This window comes from Rhinoderma darwinii, chromosome 2 (genome assembly GCF_050947455.1).
Source record: "Rhinoderma darwinii isolate aRhiDar2 chromosome 2, aRhiDar2.hap1, whole genome shotgun sequence".
Lineage (NCBI taxonomy): Eukaryota > Metazoa > Chordata > Amphibia > Anura > Rhinodermatidae > Rhinoderma > Rhinoderma darwinii.
The window spans coordinates 457,346,205-457,371,393 of NC_134688.1; the positions used below are offsets into that span (position 1 = coordinate 457,346,205).

The window sequence follows — 25,189 nt, forward strand, 5'->3', positions numbered from 1 at the left end:
GCGGCTTCCGGTCCACATGAAAATGGCGCCGGATGTCGCTCGGCCGAAGACCTTCCTTTTGGACTGTGTGGGAGCGGCGCATGCGCTGTTCCCACACAGACGGCGTACACTATAGTGAATGGAACGGCTCCCGTTCGCACTCTCTATGGGGATGTATGTGCCGTATTCCATCTCTGTATGTGTCGTTAATCGACACATACAGAGATGAAAAAAAAAATGGCAGCCCCCATAGTGAAGTAAAAGAAAGAAAAAAGTAAAACACAAAAACACAAATAAATAAAATTTATTTTAATAACATACTACCCGGTAAAAGCAAATTTATATATAAAAAAAAAATTCTGCGACACCTGTCCTTTAAATCCACAATATGGCGGGATGTTCTGCCGCCAGCAGTGAGCGATGCAATTTGAATGCCGTCCTGATTGAGGAGCTTTTCTTATGGCTCTGGTTGGTACAACTCTTGTCCAAGATGTAGTTCTTTTCTGAAAATTGGCTTATTGCTGTTTATTATATGCTAGATCTTCTGTCCTGAAGCCAAGGTAAGAGGATGGATCTCACGTGGGAATTTCATCTCTCCGCATCTAATGTTTGACAAGGTTTTGATATAGGATTTTAATGCTTATTTATGATTTCTAAGGGTTACACATGGATGTGAAAAATATTCCTTTGACAAACTTAAATTTTGTAATTTTTGTTTTATATTTCTTTCCACTTGGAATAGAAAACAAACATTTTTAGGTCTGTAAAAAATCCAATTCGGGGACAACCGCCCTTCTTTTGGCATTACCCCTGACAGTGCGGAGTAAATTTAGTTCCTATTATACGGTGTCTATTAAAATCAATGGGTCATCATATGTTACTTCAGGGGTTCTCAACCACTTTGAGCTTAGGTCCAACTACCGTGGTCTGTCGTCATGGGGATGGTCCGAGCTGAACGCCAGTAGCACAGATCTGGTCTTGCTAACTTTTTGCAAACTTTGTCGAACTATTTACATTTATTTATTGTTTATTAGTGGGAAAACTGTCTTCCACTCCCTGTAGATAGGGCCACACAGTGCCCCTTGTTGATAGTGCCCCATTAAAAAATAATCCTCCCTAAGCAAATTAAAAAAAATCTTGTACTCGCCTCATCCCGTTCCCACAATAAACGGAGCTGCACAGCAGGCCTTCTAAGCCACGTTAGACCTGTAGCCTTGCATAGGCAGACACAATGCAGTGATGTCATCGCGCTGACCTGTGCAGGGAACCTGTCCCAGCGTCTTATAGGCTGCAGGCCTAACATTGCCTGTAGACTGGTGAATGGTGGAGCAGGGAGCTGATGGCTTTCTTCTCTGCCTTTGTATTAAATTGTATCTGTGTCCTGAAGACGCAGATAAAATTGAATGTGACACAAATCATGGTTTTCTGCCCCAAATGCCCGGTGCTAGCGATGCCACTGGTCTGGACAACTGGTGGCTGCGTTTGGACTCTGCTCTGCCAGTTAAGAACCTCTGTGATACATTGTTGGAATGGAATTAGGCCTCATGCACACGGCCGTGCCTGTAAGCACGGCCCGCGATTGCGGGCACAGCCGGTCGCCGATACCCGTGGGCCACATTTTCGTGCCGTGCTCCCATACAAATTATGGGAACACGGCCCGTAAAATGAGAAAAGTAGGACATGCTCTATATTTCCCGGCACTGACACCTATCCGTAGCGCTATGGAGAGGTTCTACGACCAATAGAGCTGGACGGGATCGTAATTGCGGACCGTATTGCGGAGTTCTTTTTACGGTCGTGTGGATGGGGCCTAACTCTGAGATAGCTCCGCATTTTATGATATCCATATGCTCGAATAGGCCATATGGACAGGAATTTTCCTGAGTGTCAATCCCTTTCATAGGCAGCAGTTATAAAATGAGTGTGCCAAGTTGTAAAATGATGATAAATGAGTCACGCTCATAAATACAGCGTTTGGCCCGAATACAGTATTTTTCAATATATTTGTCAGAAAACTGGTGTAAATGTATTGATAATCCTGCCCAATTGTGTACCAAATCGACCCAATTTCTTAAACCTGAGACTGCGATAGATGACAATGGAGATGTTCATAGTCTACTGTAGATACCTGTATCCTATCTTAATTCTCCCTGCCTGCTGTTGATGTATATTTTTCTGCTAAGTTAGGAGCTCACTCACACAGCTATTGGTGATGTTAAACATCTGTCCCGCCCACATTGAGATGCTCAGCAGTGTAGAATTTGGGAACACCGTTCATATGCATCATACATTCCCCATCAAAATCGAATGCACTGTTTGCGCTGAGGAAAGTTAATCTTATTTGTTAGTCTCCAACTTCTTTGATAGGAAATACATCTATTCTAAGAAAGGGATACCTAATATAATAAAGTGCCCCCAAAAGTAAGCGATCATTGGGGTTAATAAAGATTGGGCTTTCTTTCTCACACATAGGAAGCGGCGTGCATTTAGCTTTGTGTAATTGTACTAATCACATGTTACTTTATATGGCTCCCCAGCATTTTTAGCCTGTTCCAGCCTAGCAGTAAATGCATGCTATCTGCTCTGTCACAGAGTGGGGGGGCTGAGCGCCACATTGATGGCTGGCACTGACAAGCAGTCACCCGTCTGGCTGATACATAAAGCCTCCCTTACTTTTATTTTTTTCTCCTCTGGAGAGAGTGAGCACAGTCCCCATCTATAGTTGCTGGAAGTGGTAATGACGGGTTGAATAGAAGAATGTTCCTGTGCATGTAACCCACAATGTGCTGACTGCAGCCGCAGGCAGCATCAAGTTTTATCATGCCTGCCGCACCTTCCCGGAGCCGTGAGGAGGCTCCAGATTGTGGGATTGGATCCTCTGCCGTGTCCTGGCTGCTGCTCCTTATGTATCAGCCCGCGAATCTCCACCAAAGCTGAAGGTTACCAGATCATGACCATATGACCCTACAAAAGGTAAAGCCTGCCAAGCTCATTACAGGCTTTATTTCTATAGAGAACGGTATTATTATTTCTATAGAAGTTTTTACCAATGACAATTCTGTTTTATCTGCTATTGGGTTAATTATGTTTTTCCAGTGTTCATTTATAGTTAGGATTTTACAGTGTTCGTTTATGAAGTTTTTTTTAATTATTTTATACGCAAATATATAGGTGTTGTTAGATAGAGACCGATGGATGTAGCAGAGCTAATGCTGTGATTTCACCCTTTGCATTGGTTCTTTGAGCTAAGATCATTTTACCTGCAGTCCTATGCAAATAGAGATCTATAGAGAGATGGATATAGATGTATTAATGTCTGTATAATACACACACACACACTCACACACTCACACACACTAACTTTAATCTTATATCTGCTGGTCTATATTCGATATAGCACTTGGTTGTGTTTTATATGGTCATGGAAGAATTTTAGAAGCTCTCCCTGAAATCTTTTTCATATAATTACTTTTCTCTATCTTGACCGGACATTTTAGCTTCTAGAAACCTCATTTGTTTCGCTCTTTCTTGTCCGTGAAAGCTTTTAATCTTTCAGTAATATTTAAGCCTTTTCCTGCCAGTCGTTGATCCCCCTCGAGTGAGATAAAAGCGAAGGACAGATTTATGTAAATTATATAGATTTTTTTTTTTCTTAAATGAAGTACAATGAAACATTTTGAGTATATAGATCTTAATATTTCTTAATGAATGTCTGCCCCCAGGGGCCACTGACAGGTTATAATACCAGTGACCTCCCTAAGACCTGCACAGTGTAGTCACGGCTGCCATAGATGCATACAGTGAAACCTCTCCAGAAGACCACCTCTTTGAGAAGACCACCCCCCTAGAAGACCATTCTTCAAGGCAATTTTGGGTGGTCATCTCAAAGAGGTTTCACTGTATAGCATTCAGCTAAATTCCTCGAATGCACATGCTAAAAATATCTGTGTGTGAATGATCCTGTCAGAACCAGGGGCGGTTTGGCCATACCGGCCAGTAGGACAGTTCATGGGGGACCATAGTGAGGGGAGGGGGATTGGCAACCCCTTAGTTGGTTACAGTATTTATACAAGTAAAGTGCAGCGCCTGCAAACAAGAAAAGGCAAGTGATAAGTGCTCCTCAACTTAACCCAACCCAAGTGTATCATGTCTCTTGTGGTCGGTGAGGGGCCCGTGATCTTTAATGCATGGGGGCCCAGACCACTCTGTCTGCCACTGCTCAGAACGACCATGGCAACTGACGTCTCCTCACTATTGACTTGATTGCGATTATATATATATATATGTATGTATATATATATGTGTGTGTGTGTGTGTGTGTGTGTGTGTGTGTTTGTATGTAAGGGTCTCTAAAATGTGATCTTCACGCGCCTGAAGCTTGTGTTTTCTAGCATGTAATCTGTTTGACTATGAATTCTTCTGAGTTATTAAGGTTAAAGCCCAGTTCCCATGTTGTCGTCTAATGTAATGGGAACGACGTGTGAATAACTGGTTTGGAGTCGGTATAGAAATGTGTGAAGTAATGTTTGTTTTGCGTTGCTTTGAAGTGTCAGATGAGTTACTGTACGTTTCTGACCCATCAGTATTTTCCGCACAGAAACCTGCAGCTATTCCATCTTCTCCAGAACGTTATCCATTGTGACAGGGAATATAACTAATCCGTATATAGTTATTCGATCACAAGAAGTGATGACATATTGCTGGAATATACCATCCCTTCCTGATCGGTGGGCGTCTGACTGCCGGGATTCCCACCTATCCTACTGCCCATTCGTTCGGGTGGTCTGTGTGGTCTCAGAGGTTGGTCAACACCAATCATGAAGTGATGACATATCCTAGCGATATGCCATGGGAATACCCCTGTAAAGAGATTTTTTCATGATGGGGCAACCATGTATAGGTGCATTGACGCAAAATACCGATATCTTAGAAGACCATTGTGTGAGGTCCATCGTCTTTACCTGCAGTGAGAGCACGTGCATAGGATCATAGGAGTTGTCCCACTATCGCAGCGCCTCTAAGAGGAGGCCTCAAAGCCAACGTCTGATTTGATGAAGCTGAAGCACGAGTTGACCTAATTTTCCCCTGGTTGTTCTACATGGGACCTAATGTGTAAAAAAAAAAAAAAGTTATGCCATTAATGTGTTCAGAAGAAAAATTTATTTAAAGGGACTCTGTCACCAGCTTATCAATTCCCTATCTCCTAACTAATCTAATAGGCGCTTTGCTGCTGATTACTGCAGTGTGTTTTGTTTTAAAAAAACTTCCATTACTTGCAAAGTTATGAGCGTTTTTCTAAATATGCAAATGAGCCTTTGTTAGACAAGTGGGAGGTAACTGCAGCAATTCTCCTGGGGTGGAGCCTCCTCACAACACCCTGACGCTGTCCTATCAGCATGAAGATGCTTCACACAGTGTGAGAGACTCGGGCTGGAGGGAAGAGGGATCACTTTAAACAGCCATATCTCCGGCTGTGGACCACCTAGAACAGCGGTTCTGGTGGCATATGAAAGATGAGATTCTAATCTTTCATAGGACACCAGGATCGCAGTGACACAACCAGAGATATCACCGGTTGAATACACAGTCGGGAATGGAAGCTGTATACAATATGATCACACTGTGTTGCTGGGCAGAGAAGGGGGAGAAGCTGTATGCTGATTGGACAGCGTCATACAGAAAACATTACATCACCCAGAGTGAAAAAAGTCCCCTCCCATTTGGCTATTAGAGCCTCATTAGCATATTTAGAAAAAATTCTCATAACTTTGCAAATTGTTTTTTTTTTTTTTAAAACGAATCACACTAGTTATCAGCAGCAAATTGCCTATTAGATTAATTAGGAGATAGGACATTGCTAAACTGGTTACAAGGTCTCAAATGTTTTAACATATTTTGGGCATATTTAAAGACCAGGATTCCTAAACCTACATTCAGATTATGCTATATGCCACTTATCCCTGCGTGGTATAGTATGATGCCTATCTAAGTGACGCCTCGTACATTATTAGTTATTGTAAGGTGACATGCAACATGCCACGTTCACACCCAGCATTGTGATACTGCTCAAAACCGCACCACAAACATACAGGGCAAAACGAAATGCTACTAAACACTATGTTTGACAATTGCAGTTCTGTTAAATAATCAGCTCTAGATATTGCTTCTATGGAAGGCCGTAATCATACTGTAGTTTATATATATATATATATATATATATGACTTTAATGGGGGAAAATCTGCAGCATTCAAAAACAAGGGTGGAGGACGGCAGCAAAATTGTCACAAATGGGACATGTTGCGGGGGTCCTCTATGCTGGTCCTCTTCTTTCAGGTTTCGTGGTTGGGTTTTCCACGTTCTGTATCAATTCGTTACCACGCCGAGAGGTCATCATGGCAAAATAAGCCATTTTTCAATTCTTCTTGTTAATGATAAAAAAAATTCCCTACGTATAGGGTTTCATGGACAATCTAGTTTTGGAAACCTTGACAATGGCTCCTGTAAATAACAGGAAATGAGTGAAGGACAGAAAGTGGTTCAAGAGGATGTGTCAACTATAAGACCTTTTTTTTTTTCCTTTCGCAAATATGAGCCTTCTCTATTTATACACCTGTCTGCACATTATGCGCCTTAGGCTGTGTTCATATCTGCACGGGAGGACCTGTTAGGAGCCTCCGTCGTAGATCCGATAAACCCTGAACAAAATAGCGCAGCATTCTTGTCCGGTCAAGTGATAGACAACATGGCGAAAACCCTAAAGACCCGTTAGTTAGTGGGGTACGTTAGGCAATATAGGCGTCCATTAACCAACAGATTAATCACTGCCATTATTTTCGTTTATCTGCTCCTATGATGAACGGAAATATAGACCTTCGTTGTGAACAGAGCCATAATATCATTTTCGTGAATCTGATTAAAATGAAATAGGTTGATTTGGGTACTGCCAAGCTTCTTTCACCCCCCTCATCCTTTATCCTGGTGATGTTTGGCCTTGAGATGAAGACATGAGTAATCTATGACAGACTGGTTGCTAGGGACGCTATGCCTAACAACACCGTTTGAAGGGCTTTAGCTGAAGGCAATGTATCCATAGCAACCAGTTGGTCTCACTTGACGGCTATTGACATTGTGCCGACAACAGAAAATCGCAGCAGTCATATCATGCTACTCCGTATCTCCAGTGAAAGCAGTAAAACACGTTTTGAGTCTTTCTCTGGTGTCTTTTCCAAGGAGCATGAACGCAACTTGAGTCACAGACAACACAAAGCGTATACGTGATGTCATGATCTAGAAACCAGACATCTGGAGGGGAAAAGTAAGCCGGAAACCCAAATACAAAGGCCAATGCTTTCAGTCAGGGGACATCTGTTGTGTGACTGTTTTTACATTGCCCCCATCTTTGGGAGCTGCAGACGTTGTTGGTCGGTGACCTATTTCCTTATTATGGTGAATCAGTTCTGACATAGCATTCAGGAAGCCACCAGAGACTATTGTTTAGGCCAGAAGTAAGTTTACGGAGACAAAGGAAATGCTAAGTTTTCACCAGAGATGAGGCTTTTCGTTGTATACACCCCTATCGCTGCACTTTTCTCTTCCGAGATCTTATCTCACACGTCTTACGGTAGCGAGGTGTTGTGATGTGGTTTTCTGCAGCCCAGAGAAAAGCGTATTAGAGGTTAAGAATCGCTGATTACTGGGTATTGTAGGTTTTTTTCCCCCTCAGAACAAAGCGGAAATACAAGGACGACACTGAAAATGAAAGAACAAAATGAGTGTTTTGTCAGAATTAAATGATCAGTGTTTGATGAAGTAAGACTGCGGGCAGGATTATCTGTACACTGCGGTGAATGGCAATTTTATACTTCGGTTTAGTTTGTCCTTTTTGCTTTTCATTATATTTTCACAGTATGACGGTAAGAAATATGTGGTTTACTGATAAGCCCCTTCTCGGCCCTCAGTGTCCCTAGCTTTTGGGTTGAAGATCTGCGGCGGCTTGGTTGCTAAGGAATAGCTGCCTGACAACCTTGAATGGCTTTACCGCTTAGGATAGGCATCCCTAGCAACTATCTCTGTCGTGGAGGACGTGGTGTTTTCCTTGTGGGCAGCTTGGCACTGTGCAGAGTAAGGGAGAATCCGTTTGGCATTCATTACACCAAGCCTTTCCATGTCTCAGCCTCCATTATTAATCAGACCAGTCTAATCTTCACCTAGAAATATCGAAGTGCGGATTAAACTATAGATGCACAAAAGTACAGAGGGCCCCGCACACTCGTCCGTAGTTTTTTCTCCGCAATTACGGATCCGTAATTGCAGATAAAATACTGCCAAATTAATTTCTATCGGACACGCACACCTTCCCGTATATTTACGGGCGCGCATCCGGGCTGTAGAAATGAGCCGCAAAAAAATAAAACTGCCTATTTTTTTGCATTTACGGACCAAGCTCCTATACTTATAAATGTGAGCACGGTCCGCAAATGCGGATGACGCTCCGCGGCTCATCTGTGCAGCATTTACTGACCGGAAATACTGCAAGGACGTGTGCATGTGGCCTTAAATAGGAATTTTATATACCAGAGATCCAGTCTCAACAAACTTCCTTTCACTCTGGCACCCTCCCAGGTATATTTTGGGATATTTCTTTCTAAAACTATAAAATAATTTGAAAGCTGTACATGACCATATAAACGGCAAAACTTCATAGTATAACCCCTTTTCATGGACCCCTATTTTAAAGGGTTCCTCCACTCTTTTATAAACTGTGGGGAACTCCAGCAGCAAGTGTTTAATTCCTCTGTGGCGCCACCACGTGGCTGTCCATGTAATGCTTGAATGTGCTGCGTCCTCCAGAGCAAGAGACGTTCTTTGCATCCACTGTGTGTTTTGGCTGAATAGGGGAACCTTTCTTTTAACTCAGAATGTCCCTAATAGGGAATCTAGAGGGGGGTTTTCTAAAACCCACGGAGTGTGTTGGTGTGATTTTTGACGCGGAAACAGCGCCAAAAAACGTCTGAAAACGCCACACATTGATTTCAGTGGGAAAAAGAAACGTCATGCCCTTCAGAAGTTTCTGTCTCTGACCTCCCATCAATGGAAGGCAGAGAAAGCGTTTTTTGCCTGCGGCGCTCAATGGCCGCGGCAGAAAAATGCCACGAAAAATTGCGGCAATGAGTGCAGGCAGGTCAAAATTTTGAGGCAGACTTTTGAACAGGGCCTAAATCTCTATTTTGCTACAGGTTGCTACAGTCTGATGAAAATTCATTGCATTGTATGTCTCACTTTTCAAGCGTGCTCATAGACTTTGCAATCTGAACGGTTCACATTTAGGGTATGTGCACACACACTAATTACGTCCGTAATTGACGGACGTATTTCGGCCGCAAGTCCCGGACCGAACATACTGCAGGGAGCCGGGCTCCTAGCATCATACTTATGTACGACGCTAGGAGTCCCTGCCTCTCCGTGGAACTACTGTCCCGTACTGTAATCATGTTTACAGTACGGGACAGTTGTCCTGCAGCAAGGCAGGGACTCCTAGCATCGTACATAAGTATGATGCTAGGACCCCGGCTCCCTGCACTGTGTTCGGTCCGGGACTTGCGGCCGAAATACGTCCGTTAATTACGGACGTAATTAGTGTGTGTGCACATACCCTTATATGCATTATATCCCGTGTTGGTCGTCATCGACAAGAATAAAGTTATTGTATTTGAGGTGCAGGTCGCCCATTGTTTATAAGATCAGGGTCTGCTTTTATCACATAGAGAAAAAATGCTGCTGTCTCCATTCAACTAAAATTGTGATCACGCTGGATAATACTAGGTTCATGTAAGGCCCAGTTCACACCGTTTTTTTGGTGCTGATTTTGACGCGGAAATCGCATCTGAATCAGCGGCAAAAACAGCCGAAATCGGACACTGATCAGGTTCAATGGGAGGCAGAGGCGTTTTTTTCCCCGGGTGACTTCTAGCCACTCACGGGGAAAAAAAAGCGGCATGGTCTTTCTTGCTGCGGTTCCACCTCTGACCTCCCATTGAAATCAATGGGTGGCAGAAAAAGCTGTTCTCGCAGTGTATTTTGCCTGAGGTCCTCAATGGCCGCGGGCAAAAAAACGCAGCAAGAAAGTGCAGGCAGGCCAAAATCTGCTTCATTGGTTGCTTTTTGTTCAGCAAGAGACTCCACATAAAGCGCAGGCCGCACGTTGCTATTTATCAAAACTGGTAATTTTAGCTGAATGGTAACCGTGACCCTAAACACAAACATTTTGTTATTTTTGATCTCTTAATTTTTTCTTTTCGTTAGCCATCAAGGTTATAATAGTTTTCATATGATAAAAGGAGGCGAGAAAGACAAAACACCTTTCAGATTAGAGCCTGATTGCCACATTTCAGGCTCCTGGACCCCAGGGTAAAAGGCTCTAGGACCCCCCTCTATGACATCCATATGGGATATGGACAGGGGTTATCCCCATGAGACAACCTCTTTAGTAATGAAGCAAGAATTGTCATGTAGTGTGTAAGGTCAGTACCGTATGGCCATACACACAAAACTCTAATACCTATTGGACATCACAACTTCTTTGCAGCGACCCTCCAGTCAACAGTAAAAATTTTACTATACATTGCAAATATATAGTCAACATACCTGGTGCCCGTCACTGCCCCTTTATAATTAAAAAAAATTAAAAATGTTTGTCTCTCCTCTGCAAAGTGTTCTTCGGAAGTCTGAGATACGCCCCCTCTACTGCCATTTGATGGACCAACGCGCATGGCTGCGCTGATGACACCAGCGATGGTCCATTGGAGGGCCCAGAAGGGGGTGGTGTCTCAGGCTTCTTAAGAACACTCTGCATTGGGAAGACTGAGACTGTGGCGATCATTTTGGACAGATGACAACGAGGGACCGGATTGCTGGAACAGCGGCAGTATCGTTCAGGAGGAGGCCACCTAGTATGTTGACTATACATTTGCAATGTACAGCCAAATATTTACCTTTGACTAGACGATCGCTTTAATTATCACCTCCGATCCTATAACGTGCCAATCTGAACGTGTCTTTTAACGCTGCCCATAGACATGATTTCTATCAGCGGACATAGGTATAACCTATAGTTGGCCATAAACTACCAACTGATAACATCCACAAGATCAAAACTTTGAAAGATTGTTAGAAGCAGTCAAATTTGCCCATTCGGTTCGGAGGTTGGTTTGGGGCAGCAATAGGATCAGCCGTGACCCTCAACCATTGCTTATTGAATTTCTCTCCCAAGAGTGGAACCATCACAGCCGTTCATCCACTACCATCAATCGACACCACCAAAACAGTGGAGTGAGGCTGACCGGAGTCTGGGTCTTCTTTTACTCTATTATATACCAAACAGGACGTTCCCACCTCCCAAGAAACGGCATTTTAGTCGAAGATTGGTTCATAAGTCCGGTTTAGGAGAACTCGTAATAAACAGGCAGCGGTGGGCTGTCCCCGAGAACCTCCTTAGATTAGACTTGACAGTTTCTATTTCCTGACATCAAAGCCCTTACCCTGTTGGGTTATACTAAGGATCCCTTCCCCCTCAAGTTCAATGGAATATATTTTTTCCGTAGAAACGATTAACCAGCACGAACCTCTAAAGAGGTCTTCAGTGATTGCAGCTCTCCGCGGTGTTAATGCCTCCATTTATTACAAGCCGGCTGCTCCTTTCTGAAGAACACCATTCAGAGCCAATGTTTTCAGACTTAAGAAGCCAACATACTCGCCAACGCACCTCCACATTGCCGGCTCTGTGATTAACTGCGCATATTATATCATAACCTAGTGTGAAAAGAGGAAGATTGCCGCGCCTACATGAAAGCCGATCTTTGTTCACGTCTCCAAATACCATTCTAATAACACTATAAAAATCCTCTTAACGTCTCTATTTCATTTTTTGTCTAGAATTATTTTTTTTATACTTTAGATCCATTTGCAAGTGAAATCGATGCCCTCACAGATTGTTGTCTGTATTTCCTTATGTGCGTTTCTGGGAGATATTCTGCGATGTGGTTGCTAGGTGACTCTGTGCCTACACATCCGGATGAAGAGAGCCCTTGAAAGGGGAGGTTGACCAAGTTGAGGCTTTATTGCGAACCCCGTATATGCCCCCTATCCACCGCCCCCTTTATAAAAGTGTTCATCCATTATAATAAAAGGTGCAGGGAGTACAATGGATGTACATAGGAGCTTGTAGAGAGAAATTCTTCCTTGCTCCTGATTTGGCGTAATTGCTATGTGTGTTGGCAGATGTAACAGGGATCCGTGTAATCTTTTTCACAGCAGAGATAAAATTGTCATGAGACGAGTGGAATAAAACTCAAGGTGGAGTGCGTACGTCGGATGGAGGAAATGCTTGGTCAATGCACACGATGCGTATTACGCGCGGCAAAACTGCAGCGTAATAAAGTACCAGCATAGTCAATGAGATTCCGGGTATGTCCACACTGCGGTATTTTTTGGGACGTAGATGGAGCCGCGGTGCGTATTTTCGAAACCGCAGCATGTCAATTTATCTCGCGATTCCAATTGTGAATTCTATCCCTTAGGAATACAGAAATATGCAGCTAAAACCACAGCATGAAAATGCAGCGATTTACAGCGCACCGAAAAACGCATCAAAACACACCTTCAAGTGTGTTTTTTCCTGCGAATTTCTTGCGGTTTTGCCTTGGGCTACATTGACGTGTGCCGGATTTGCGTGCGTAAAGAATACCGCCTATTTTCTGCAGTTCATGTGCGTTGTGTGTGCCATGTGTTTTTACATTTTGCTGCATTTCTTTCTAACAGATGCGTGAAACACGGACAGCACGCAGATATCGTCCGTGCGCTGGCCATGTTTTTCACACACCCATAGACTCCAATGGGTGACTAGGTGCGCAAAAACGCACCAATATAGGACATGCAGTGAGTTTCAGGCAACAGACGCCTCGCGTGTCTGAATAGCCCCATTGAAATGAATGGTTCAGTGTGCTGTGCGTTATTTCAACTGACCGCACACGGACGAGTATTACGTTGGTCTGAATGAGCCCTTAGGATTTGTAGGCATGAGTTATATAATGGGTACTCACAAAAAAATAAAATAAATCTCATAGGCGTTAAAGTTCTTTGCTTTGGACAATCCTTATTTGTTAGAAAAATCTCTTGACAATAAGATGATCACAAAGTGTCCCCCTTCTGGGATCCCCAGCGATCAGCTGTAATCTGTGGGGAAACCTGGCAGTAAGTGTTCAGTTTCCCTACAGCGCCACCACAGGGGAAAATAATCATTACACAGTGCTCATTCATGTCAATGTGTTCTGAGAGAGTGACACTCTTTGTAACCTTTGGCGGCTGCCGTGTGACACCTGCATTTAGTCACAACCATAGGGTGACTCCATAAAAATCTATACACCACCATGTGGTGTTTCTTGCTTTATGCCAAAGCGTGACAAATTTTGATGTCCATCCATAGGGGCAGATTTATTATATACTCCATCAGATTTCTGGCGTAGAAAAGTTACAATTTGAAATTTTGCAACTATCGTCCTTTTTTCGCTGCCTCCGCCACTTTTCAGGAAAGTGGGCGGCACTTAGTGAAAGGGGCGTGTCATATTGCAGCTCAACATATTTACTCCAGGAACTAGTGGAAATTAAAGCGTAAGGGTATGTTCACACGCTGAGAGGCAGTTACGTGTGAAAAGACAGACTGTTAACAGCTGCCTCGTTTCACACGTAAAAGCTCCTCCTCGTAATTTACGAGGCGTCTGAGACGCTCGTAAACCTTGAGCCGTGCTTCATTGATTTCAATGAAGAACGGCTCAAATTACGTGGCAAAGAAGTGCCCTGCACTTTGCCGAGGCAGTAAATTTACGGGTCGTCGTTTGACAGCTGTCAAACGACGACTCGTAAATAACAGGTCGTCTGCACAGTACGTCGGCAAACCCATTCAAATGAATGGGCAGATGTTTGCCGACGTATTGCAGCCCTATTTTCAGACGTAAAACGAGGCATAATACGCCTCGTATACGTCTGAAATTTGGGCGTGTGAACATACCCTTAATCTGCACCAACTCGTAGCTTTTGTCGATTTTCCTTTCAGGCGCACGGATGGCCACAGATGCGCCTAATTTATTAAGAGCGTGCTCCTTATAATAAACTAGGCACTTCTTACTCAAGCAATCTTTATATTAAGGCTGGCGTATGAAACTCCACTGTCAATAAATCTGCCTCGTAGGTTTTATCACTGACCAGCATCATTTGTTCATTTTATTATTGTCTGTTGTTTATAATCGGTATACTCTCTGTGACCAGTACATAGTGGGGGTTGTAGTGCTCGCGAAGCATCGTGGACTTGATACACAGTCGATTTAAAAGTATTCAACTGTTCTGCTCACCCACCCCACTCCACCCAGAAATAAAAAAACGTTTCCAATAAACAACATTTTACATCCAAAAACTGATTCTGAGACCCTGCCCCACAAGCTCATCTGCAGGATCCTAGTAAGCAATTTATATAAAAGAGGGGGATCTTCCAATTATCTAGGCGTTCTCTGAGGGTATGTTCACACGGCCTATTTTCACCCGTTTTTCGGGCCGTAAACGGCCGAAAACTCGGGAGCAGAACGCCTCCAAGCATCTGCCCATTGATTTCAGTAGGAAAAACGGCGCTCTGCTCCGATGGGCCGCTTTTTTACGCGGCCGTTTTGAAAAACGGCCGCGTAAAAAAACAGCTGCGAAAAAGAAGTGCAGGACACTTCTTGGGACGTTTTTGAAGCGGTTTTTCATTGACTTTATAGAAAACCGCTCCAAAAACGGCCGTGAAAAACGCAGTGAAATTCGCGAATGGCTTCAAAAACATCTGAAAATCAGGAGCTGTTTTCCCTTGAAAACAGCTCCGTATTTTCAGACGTTTTTGACTCCGCGTGTGAACATACCCTAATAGAGCACATGACAAGGTTTTCTAAATCACCGATGCGGTTTTCATGTCGGCAGATACATCTACAACCTTCTTTAGGACTCTGCTTTTTATAATAAGTCCTACATCATGAGCCGACATGCGCCATGTAAAGGAGCGCCGATCGAAGAGTTGGCTCGTTGATCAGCGCTCGTTTGCTCTTTTCACAAGTCGCTATGATCAGTAATGTATAGTGACGAGCACTCATTACTACCATCAGTATTCCCCATACATTTCCATCATGTCGGCAGCCTATCTCCTTGTTTACACAGAGAGACGTGTTGCCGACAACGATAATATTTAATAAATAAGCATAAATTATACGATCAGCCGATGAACGAGTGTTTGCTCGTTCATCGGCTGATCGTTGCCCTGGGCAATGATCGGGGACGAGTAATCACATGAGCGCTCGTTTGCCCGGTAATTGGCCCATGTAAAAGGGCCTATACTATACCTCCTGATTATTTTTTTCCCCCTCATTTATATGAAAACCATGTAAAAAAATAAATGGTGGCATGTTCCAACGCATCCCACATTACGGAGGCACCGTACTGGCGTGTAACACGTAACCGATACCTGCGAGCTATGATATTATATGTAATATTTTTAGATTTACCGGTCTACCACCAAGGAGTCTCCAGTAATTCGGGGGGGTAGGCTTCATTTCTACCAGCGATACCTGCTCCAATAGGGTTAATGACACGGGGCTGTCTAAACAGACAAACCCCCGTTACTATCTCGTGATTGTGATCTGGTAATGAAGCTCTGGGAATATGTCTCTTGTGTTATACAGACGCTGGGTTGCAAGTCCTATTCCTGTTCTATAGGATGTATATATATCATAACACTCCTAGTAATCTCCCCTGACGATCATGGTGACCGTATACATATATACCGCTCACCTGTACGTGGTGTATGTGGTACGGATTAGTCACAGTTGCTGTATATGGATGTATATTCTTCTTACGGTTCATTTAACGTATCTGCACTCCTGGCTTTGTAAAGCGACAAGCACGTTGCCTCTCGAGCGCTTATATAACATCGATCTTGTTGCAGAGCACAGAACAGGTTGCAGCCTTTTGTCGCAGTCTCAATGAGATGAATTCTCCAGATTCTTGCCTGAGCCCCACGGAGTTCACAGGACCCCAGCTCGCGACCATGAGGCAATTAACGGACGCTGACAAATTGCGCAAGGTTATTTGCGAGCTGCTGGAGACGGAGCGCACCTATGTCAAGGTATTTTACACGTCTGAGTGTTCGGAATGGATATGCGAGTGTGCTGGAGATTAATTTTGACACCTCCGTCATGTGTGGTGGCTGCTATTAAGATGTATGGGATGAGATGTGGGGGTGACGAAGAAGCTGCCGGCTTCCGATGGGATTTCTGGAGATTTATTCCGAATGTTTCTGTTCACTTAGGACCTCAATTGTCTCATGGAACGGTACCTTAAACCATTGCAGAAAGAGACGTTTCTCACCCAGGACGAGGTATTATTGTGTTTTAACTTTTTAATTCTGTGCATATTAATGACTCACGTGAATGTCAGTCCAACGAAATGAATATAATTAGATATTATTGTATTGTATTAAATATATTCTGTTATTTTAATGTAGATTTATATTTTATTTGATTAAAGTATATGTCGATGGAAATGTTCTCTGTAAATAATACTTGTATAAACATCACATTCGGATGTGAGAATCTGGCGATTATACAGAGATAAGCGCCGCTACGTAACAATTGCACGTTTCCTCCTGCAGAAGAAGTTTGTCACAGATCATTTTTGTAGAAAGTTCCTTCTCTTGTACCAACGCCTAATAGGAGCATTACATGTCAGTCAATCTTTAAAGGGAATGTGTCGCGAATTAAACTTTTTTTTTTTTTTTAAGTGTCGTTACTTATTTCTATTATATTTTTACGTTTTTTGCTGTATTTTTTTTTTCTTCCATATGGTGGAAAGTATTCAAAATTAAATAATAATTTGACATGTTTTCCTATGTTGGCCAAGAGAGGGAGCACTTCCCAGAATTACAGCAAGGTGAATAAGGCAAAGCAACCTGACTCACAGCTGCCGTAAATGTGGGAGGGAATCTCGCCCCCCCCCCCCCCACAAGCCAGGAAAAGGTGTCTTCAAATTGCTAAGCAGTGTCCGGCTGCCATTTTTGGTGTGATTCTGCAGCTGGCAGAAGTTATAGGACACACCAAAAGGCTAAGGCTCTGTTCACACGCTTACTAAACAAAGGGAAAACAGCTCCTGATTTTAAGTTATTTTTTTAATCAAACGAGTTTTTGGCGTCGTTTTTTAGGGCCGTTTTTGGAGCTGTTTTTCTATAGTAAATGAAAAACGGCTCCAAAAACGTCCCAAGAAGTGATATGCACTTCTTTTTGGCGGGCGTCTTTTTATGTGCCATTTTTGGAAAACTGACGCGTAAAAAACGCCCCGTCGGAACAGAACGCCATATTTCCTATTAAAAACCAGAGGGCAGATGTTTGTAGGCGTTCTGCTTCCGATTTTTCAGCCGTTTGCCCGAAAAACGGCTGAAAACCTTGTGTGTGAATATACCTTTAGAATGATGAAAGTGAAGTGAATGACTTTTCAGTTGACAGGTTCACACGGCGTGTATTTGACACGGTTTTTTTTGCGCATTTTACGTGCCAAAAACCACATAAAAAATGCTTGCTTACGCTTTTTATTTACATAATTGGTAAAGTGCGCTGCTAGTACATACTACGCGCTTTTTACACACACGTTTTTAAAAAACTGTTGGGTCAATGGGAAGGCGAGCCGTTAGTTTTTTACGCAAGCGTTTTTAAAAAATGTGCTGCGTAAAAAAGAACAGTGGTTGGGGTTGTGTGTGGTGTAGTTGCATGTTTAGGGGGAATTGTGTGTGTGTGTGTGTGTGTGTGTGTGTGTGTGTGTGTGTGTGTGTGTGTGTATTAGGTGTGCTTGCCGCTGATTCCTCAAAACAGCTGATAAGCGGCTATGAAGGATCAGCTGCGCCCGTGCATACGCCACATGTGACACACACACACACACACACACACACACACACACACACACACACACACACTCTCAGCTCTGCTACACAGACACACACACACACACACACACTCAGCTCTGCTACACAGACACACACACACTCAGCTCTGCTACACAGACACACACACACACACACACACACACACACACAGCACTGCTACACACACACACACAGCTCTGCTACGCAGACACACACACAGCTCTGCTACGCAGACACACACACTCAGCACTGCTACATCTGACAAGCTTAGCTCCGCACACCGTCCACACTGACAATACATCTAGCGACGGGGACGTCGAGGGGGGGCCTGTCGGGGGTCACGAGAACGGGGTCTGTGAGAGAGAGAGAGAGAGAGAGAGAGAAGGACAGACAGACAGAGACACATACCTTACATGCAGTGCAGCTGGTCTTCATAATGGCGTCTGCTATCTCCCTACAAACAGCTTCTCTGCTGTGTGACTCTGACCTGCGTCTGCGCAGTACAGAGCCAGATAGCAGAGGTAATGGACGGGAGCCGTTCATTGTGCCCTATGCATTGTAGCTGCCGTATTCCATCTCTGTATGTGTCGTTAATCGACACATACAGAGACGAGAAAAAAAATGGCAGCCCCCATAGAGAAGTAAAAGTATGAATACATTAAAAAGTAGAAAGTGACAACACACAAATAAAATTTTTTGATTACATTATATTAAAATCAATATAATAAAAAAATCATGACACCTTCCCTTTAAGAAGAGGTTCTTCCGCAGCTGCAGTGTGTAGTATACAGTACGGTGCCTAGAATTATTGCAGAACATCAAATTACACACCTCAGCTGCTGCAGAACCACATTATTCACACCTCCACTGCTGCAGAACCACATAATTCACACCTCCGCTGCTGCAGAACCACATAATTCACACCTCCGCTGCTGCAGAACCACATAATACATTCCTCCGCTTCTGCAGAACCTCATAATACACACCTCCACTGCTGCAGAACCACATAATACACACCTCAGCTGCTGCAGAACCTCGTAATACACACCTCAGCTGCTGCAGAACCTCATCATACACACAGCTGCTGCAGAACCTCAATACACACCTCAGCTGCTGCAGAACCTCAATACACACAGCTGCTGCAGAACCTCAATACACACCTCAGCTGCTGCAGAACCTCATAATACACACCTCAGCTGCTGCAGAACCTCATAATACACACCTCAGCTGCTTAAGATCTTCATAATACACACCTCAGATGTTTGCCTTGAGGTGGCTATACACCTAAGTTGGCTGTCGGCCAAGCTTGCTTGTCTTCTCAAAGTCGCTGCCGAACACTGTCCTCTCCAGACCATTAATGCATTGGCTTATCTCCCGTGAGAACAAAATACAACATTCCCGAGCCTTTTTTCCCCGAACATCTGCTGTCGGGGGGTGAGTTGGGGAACCCCCATACGTATCAGATGATCAGCTAGTCCCACGGTAATCGGCGGGTTCGGCTGACGTTCATCTATTGTGTACGGGCACCTTTACTCTACTGCATTGCCATGATTTTTCTATCCATTTTACTAATCCTATTAGAAGATGAGAAATCTGTCGCTGCAGTGATAAAGCAGATTCCGGTTCTTTACCAGTTCACCGTGTGCCTCCCATATGAATATGGCCTTAGAGAAAAAGTGGCCTCATCATCCATAGAAACCACAGTTCAGCGTCTAATTTCTTGACTGAGCTGTGAAAAATGAATCTGACGGGTTGGTTGCTGTGTGCGGGAGATAGTCTTACTTTTTGCTGGTTTTATATAAACATGAGACTATATTTTTCACATCGCTATACATCTTTAAAGGGGTAGCCCCATCATATAATGTTATGGCTTATCGTTACAATAAATGCCATAACCCTCTGATTGATAGAGATCTGACCTCTGTGACTCCCACCGATCCGGAAATAGCATGAACAGGGGTCCTCCTGATAGTGCTCTTGCAGGGTATTTTGTGTGCTGTAGTTCCCTGCACAGCGGGTGACCGGGTGTATCACTGCAAGTAAAATCAATGAAGGGGCCATAGAACTTGACTAGTGCTGCAGCCTCTTCATTCTGAGGATCGTGGGGTCCCCGCAGTCAGATATCCTACTGATATGTCATCATAAACTTGCTAGAATACCCTATAAACCGAACTGTGTGCAGACGGCTGTCGGTGCTTTTGTGTTTGTTTGACTTTTCTGCTTTTTTCCGTTTTTGTTTCTTGTAGCTTGATGTGCTGTTTGGCAATCTGGTCGAGATGGTCGATTTTCAGGTTGAATTCCTTAAAACTCTTGAAGACGGGGTCAGGCTGGTACCAGACCTGGAGAAACTTGAAAAAGTAGACCAGTTCAAGGTAACACATATTATATCTTATATTATATTTCCGGTGCCATAATGAGTAACAAAAAAAATAGACGTCACCCATCCACTTCTCTTAATTAGGGTGCCTCATAGATGCCTTAACATTAAAGCATTCCATTTACTGACCACGAGCCCAACATCAAATGATTATTTCGTTTGGGTGGGGGTGGGGGTGGTGGTGGGTGGGGGGGGTTATATATGAGCACTCAATATTTCCAACATATTGGAAATTCTCTTAAGTTCTCACTTAGGACCAATGATAAGGGGGGGGGGACTTATTATGTGCCACTGAGTCCCAGATATTGGACCCTCACCAATGCCAAATAATTGTGATTTAATGGTTAGAGGGTCTGTTGATTCTGTTTTCTAGAAAGTTCTATTTTCCCTGGGAGGATCTTTTCTGTATTATGCTGACCGGTTCAAGTTGTACAGTGCCTTCTGTGCCAGTCATACAAAGGTCCCTAAAGTCTTAGTTAAAGGTAAGTCTGGTCATTTATTTTCACAAATATATAATTGTGAAACTATGGGGGAATTTTATTTTTTTTTTAAGACTGGCATTTCTGACGGGAATAGAAAGGAAAACTGGAGAAAACAGCGAGAATTTTATAAAGAGGTGAAAGCCTCTTCATAAATGCGTTGCATATTTCAGCACGGCTGCGGCGCGGCCTCAGATGGAAATAACGTCCGTAACATGAATAATTAGACTCTGCAGCAAATGGCCACTTTTCACTGGGTCAGGTAGCCCTTCGGGACATGTCTTCCCCCATCTACGTCTATGCACTGACCTTGAAAAACGGCTTTTAATATTTCTCTATTTGTTGACATATTACATAATTTCTCATCAGAAACCAACAACTTTGTCTTAAAGTGATACCCGACATATTAAATATCCATTTTGAAAAGGTTATGGGCATCATTTATCAAAACCTTCCTCACAGAAAATCTGGCCTTGTCGCCCCCAGCGACCAATCAGAGCAGAGCATACATTTCTCAGACTGCTCTGGATAAATGAAAGCTGTAATGTGATGTGAATAAGGCCTAATATGAACCAATCACGTTAAAGCACTACATTTATCTTGTACGTCGGGAAAGCTCCCGACGTACAAGATAAACGTGTCCATAGGGCTCCATTATCCCCACCGAGACAGTGTCCTTTTGGCCTCCGTCGGGCTGATATATGTCGTTCAAATGTTTTTTTTTATTTTTTTTTGAAGGATGGAGTAGACTACGCTTTTCCATCCTGAGGGATCCCGCAGAAAAAAAACTCAGTGTACATTTTTTAACATGGAAGCCTATAGGTGACAGATGCCACTGTATGGCATCCGCCGCAGGTATACGTTTTTATGTATACCTCGGGGAACTCCCGACATCACTGTCCATATAGGGATGGTGAAGTCAGGAGCTTCCACAGTGTTGGAGTCCCTGGGCAGAGCGCTATTAGATGGCTCTTTCCCGGGACTCTGTCCCCCTGAAAACTCCTGAAGTCACTGTCCGTATGAGTGCTAGTGTCCCCGAGCAGAGCATCAGCTGATGCTCTGCTCGCCGAATCCAGAGATAGGGAACTCCTGAAGTCACTGTCTATAAATGCACAATGACTTCAGTAGTTTTGCCAGGGTCGGTCCCCGGGTAACATATCCCACTGTATGCCATACAGTGGGATATGTTTGGGCCTTTTGTCTGACGTATACGTCGGGGGTCTGCCCGACGTATACCTCCGACGGAAGACCCTAACGTGATGTGAATAGGGCCTTCGCTATGAGTTTATTTTACGTTGTGTCTTTAAAGTGGTTTAAGTTAACGCTTATGTGTCAGTTCTTTGAACCACTGAATGTGATTACATTTGTAATGCACTTCTTGTATCAAAATTGGCCCCGTTTCCCGATGCTGCCATGGGGCACATGACTGGTGACGTCACTCTTTGAGCACGTGATAGGTATACGGCTCATAAACAGAGCGTGTATCTGGCTGTATAACAGAACAGCCCATACACGGCATGTCACTAGTGATGTGCCGTCTACCAGGCAGATGCTTTTAACAATTTGACCACGTGATGGGTATACGGCACATAAACAGGAGGGGCAAAGAGAATGACGTCACCAGTCATGTGCCCCACGGCAGCATCGGGGAACCACGCCAATTTTTATACAATCCGTACAAATGTAATCACATTCAATGGTTAAAAGCACAGACACCTAAAAGTGTTTACTCGGAAGACCCCTTTAATGATCCAGTAGTAGGGACCCAGTTGTGTGACTTTGAGGTCTGTTTTTATCACATTAACACAATGAGTGGAAGAAACTGCAGACGTGGCTTATTTTTATCTGACATGAAATATTAAAAGGCCACTTTGTCTCTCTAGATTTTTCACGGAGTCCTGTAAATGCCAACAAAACGATTAGTTACAACATCTGCTTATTTACCGTGCAAATGGACGCACGCGGTCTCCTCAAGACATTAATAAAACATTCGTTGCCGAATCTCTCAAAAATAATCACCGTGGTGTTCATATTAAAAGATTCTACACAAATATAAAGGTTTTGCCGTGGCTTCCGCAACTGGTACAGTAAAGAACAATCCCAGCATAATCCCTTATTATCCCGGCGACTTATTACACATCGGTTAAAAAAACAATTCCACCCCGAACATAAAATTGGCCATATATTCGTAAATAAGGCGCCAGAGCAGCGGCCAAAGTTTAAGGATAATTGCTTCTTTTAGGCCCTTTTCACACCGAGTTTCGTTCCCCCTTTGTTTAGCCGGTCACTCCTGACGTACACGCTAAATGTCTGCTTAGAGCTCCATTAGTCACATACAGAGTTGTTTTGGCCTCCGTTTGGCTGAAAAATTGAAACCTGCACCTGTCTGGATTTGATGGTATCTGATTAAAAAAAAACGTTCCGCCATATCTTTCGTGGCTCCATTTAGAATGGATGCAATGACACTAATCTGAACAGAGCCTTAGCGACTTGTAGGGTCTCGTTCACATGGCTAATAAGATAATGTATGCATTTTCAAGGCACTGAATGGTATTCTGTTGCGCAGTCCGTCCTCCACTTAGGCTGGGTTCACACGACCTATTTTCAGGCGTAAACGAGGCGTATTATGCCTCGTATTACGCCTGAAAATACGGCTCCAATACGTCGGCAAACATCTGCCCATTCATTTGAATGGGTTTGCCGACGTACTGTGCAGACAACCTGTCATTTACGCATCGTCGTTTGACAGCTGTCAAACGACGACGCGTAAAATGACTGCCTCGTCAAAGAAGTGCAGGGCACTTCATTGGACTATTTTGGAGCCGTTTTCTCATAGACTCCAATGAAAACAGGTCCAAAACGGACGTAAAAAAACGCCACGAAATACGCTGCGAAAAAGGCGAGTTGCTCAAAAAACGTCTGAAAATCAGGGGCTTTTTTCCCTTGAAAACAGCTCCGTATTTTAAGACGTAATTGCAGTTATCGTGTGCACATACCATAACAGTTCTATTATTTTTACGTTCGTTCCTTTGGATGGAGGGGAAAGGTGCCTTAGGCCTTGTTCACACGGCGCTAAAAAAAACTGACGTGTGAGCGTGTCAAAAACGCTAGCGTTTTTGTAAAGCGATTTTTAAAATACAGGCTTTTTTTTGGTGCATGATTAGGACTCCCATTGACTATGGGAATTAGGCGTGTTTTTGACGCTTTTTGTCAAAGCCGTTTTTGTATAGGTTAAAGGGGTTCTCCACCTAAATTTTTATTTTTTTTACAATAATATAACTGGTAATGCAGGACCCTCCCTGCCTCACTTTAGTGCCAATTCTGTCTTGAACTAAATACCCTAATAATCTGAGTCAGACTGGTTGCTATGCACATTCTGCTTGACAACCCTGGCTGTAGTTAGGCAGCATTTCCCTAAACAAGTCTCTCAAATAACATTGTTCTGTTTAAAATTTGGGTTATCACTGTCCTGGCAGCAGCCATATTGTGCTATCCTCATCTCAGCCTGTGGTGTCGATTAGTTCTGTCGTTGTAGAATTTAAGTATTCTGGTAGCAGTACCCCCTCTGCGGGACGCAATGCTTAAAGGGGTTGTCCCATCTCTACAACCCCTTTTCTTAATAAAGGCCGTCTGGCCATCGGTTGGTATTGCTAGGGGAAGCTTTGGAGACCACACGTTTGTCCTGTAGATAATTTTGGGACCCCTCTATGACTTCCATATGCAATAAAAAGACATTTGGACACGGGGTTGTCCTGATAGAGCATCCCTTTTAACTGATGCAAGTGGCCCAAATACCCAGTTATTTTATGTCATTGATTTTTTTTTTTTTACCTTATTTTAGTGGCACTGTAAACGAGTCCTTACTATAATCCTGCTTTGTTCTTGACCTATATTCCTGATTTCACGAGAATGGTCGATCCCGCTGTTCTAATAATGCTGGCGGCAGGATGCATATAGATGTAGAAATAGAACAGGTTGTAGAATAATGTGCCAAGCAGCGCAATTCATGTATTCCAAGATCAAAGACGCAGTTTATGTTTTAATTAGACTAAAAATGTATTCCCCGGATGTTATAATCTTATTATCTCCCGGTCCTCTCTTCCCCGTTTCCCCCGGAGGTTCCTTATTGTGAATCCGTAATTGAAATCCTTTTCATTGCAGCTAAAACTGACCAGAATTTCAAAGCGTTTTTGGATGCTCAGAACCCGAAGCAGCAGCACTCGTCCACGCTGGAGTCCTACCTGATCAAACCCATCCAGCGCATCCTGAAATACCCGCTGCTTCTGAAGGAGCTGTATTCTCTGACCGATGCCGACAGTGAGGAGCATTATCACCTTGATGGTAGGTCATTGGGCAAGTAAGATTTTGTG

General features: G+C 43.5%; 1 protein-coding gene across 9 annotated transcripts in view; it reads left to right on the forward strand.

Annotated features, from left to right (window-relative positions):
* The window catches only part of TIAM1 (TIAM Rac1 associated GEF 1), a 291,994-nt gene that overhangs the window by 256,129 nt on the left and 10,676 nt on the right, over nucleotides 1-25,189 (forward strand). For 8 of the 9 annotated variants that reach the window (XM_075854541.1, XM_075854544.1, XM_075854548.1 and 5 more), the window contains 5 exons: nucleotides 15,999-16,178; nucleotides 16,362-16,430; nucleotides 20,210-20,335; nucleotides 20,714-20,822; nucleotides 24,981-25,160. In XM_075854541.1, the coding sequence (XP_075710656.1) occupies nucleotides 15,999-16,178; nucleotides 16,362-16,430; nucleotides 20,210-20,335; nucleotides 20,714-20,822; nucleotides 24,981-25,160 (664 nt within the window). Of the gene's footprint in view, nucleotides 1-2,551; nucleotides 2,953-15,998; nucleotides 16,179-16,361; nucleotides 16,431-20,209; nucleotides 20,336-20,713; nucleotides 20,823-24,980; nucleotides 25,161-25,189 lie in introns of those variants that run through there. The other variant, XM_075854550.1, reaches the window with a different exon arrangement.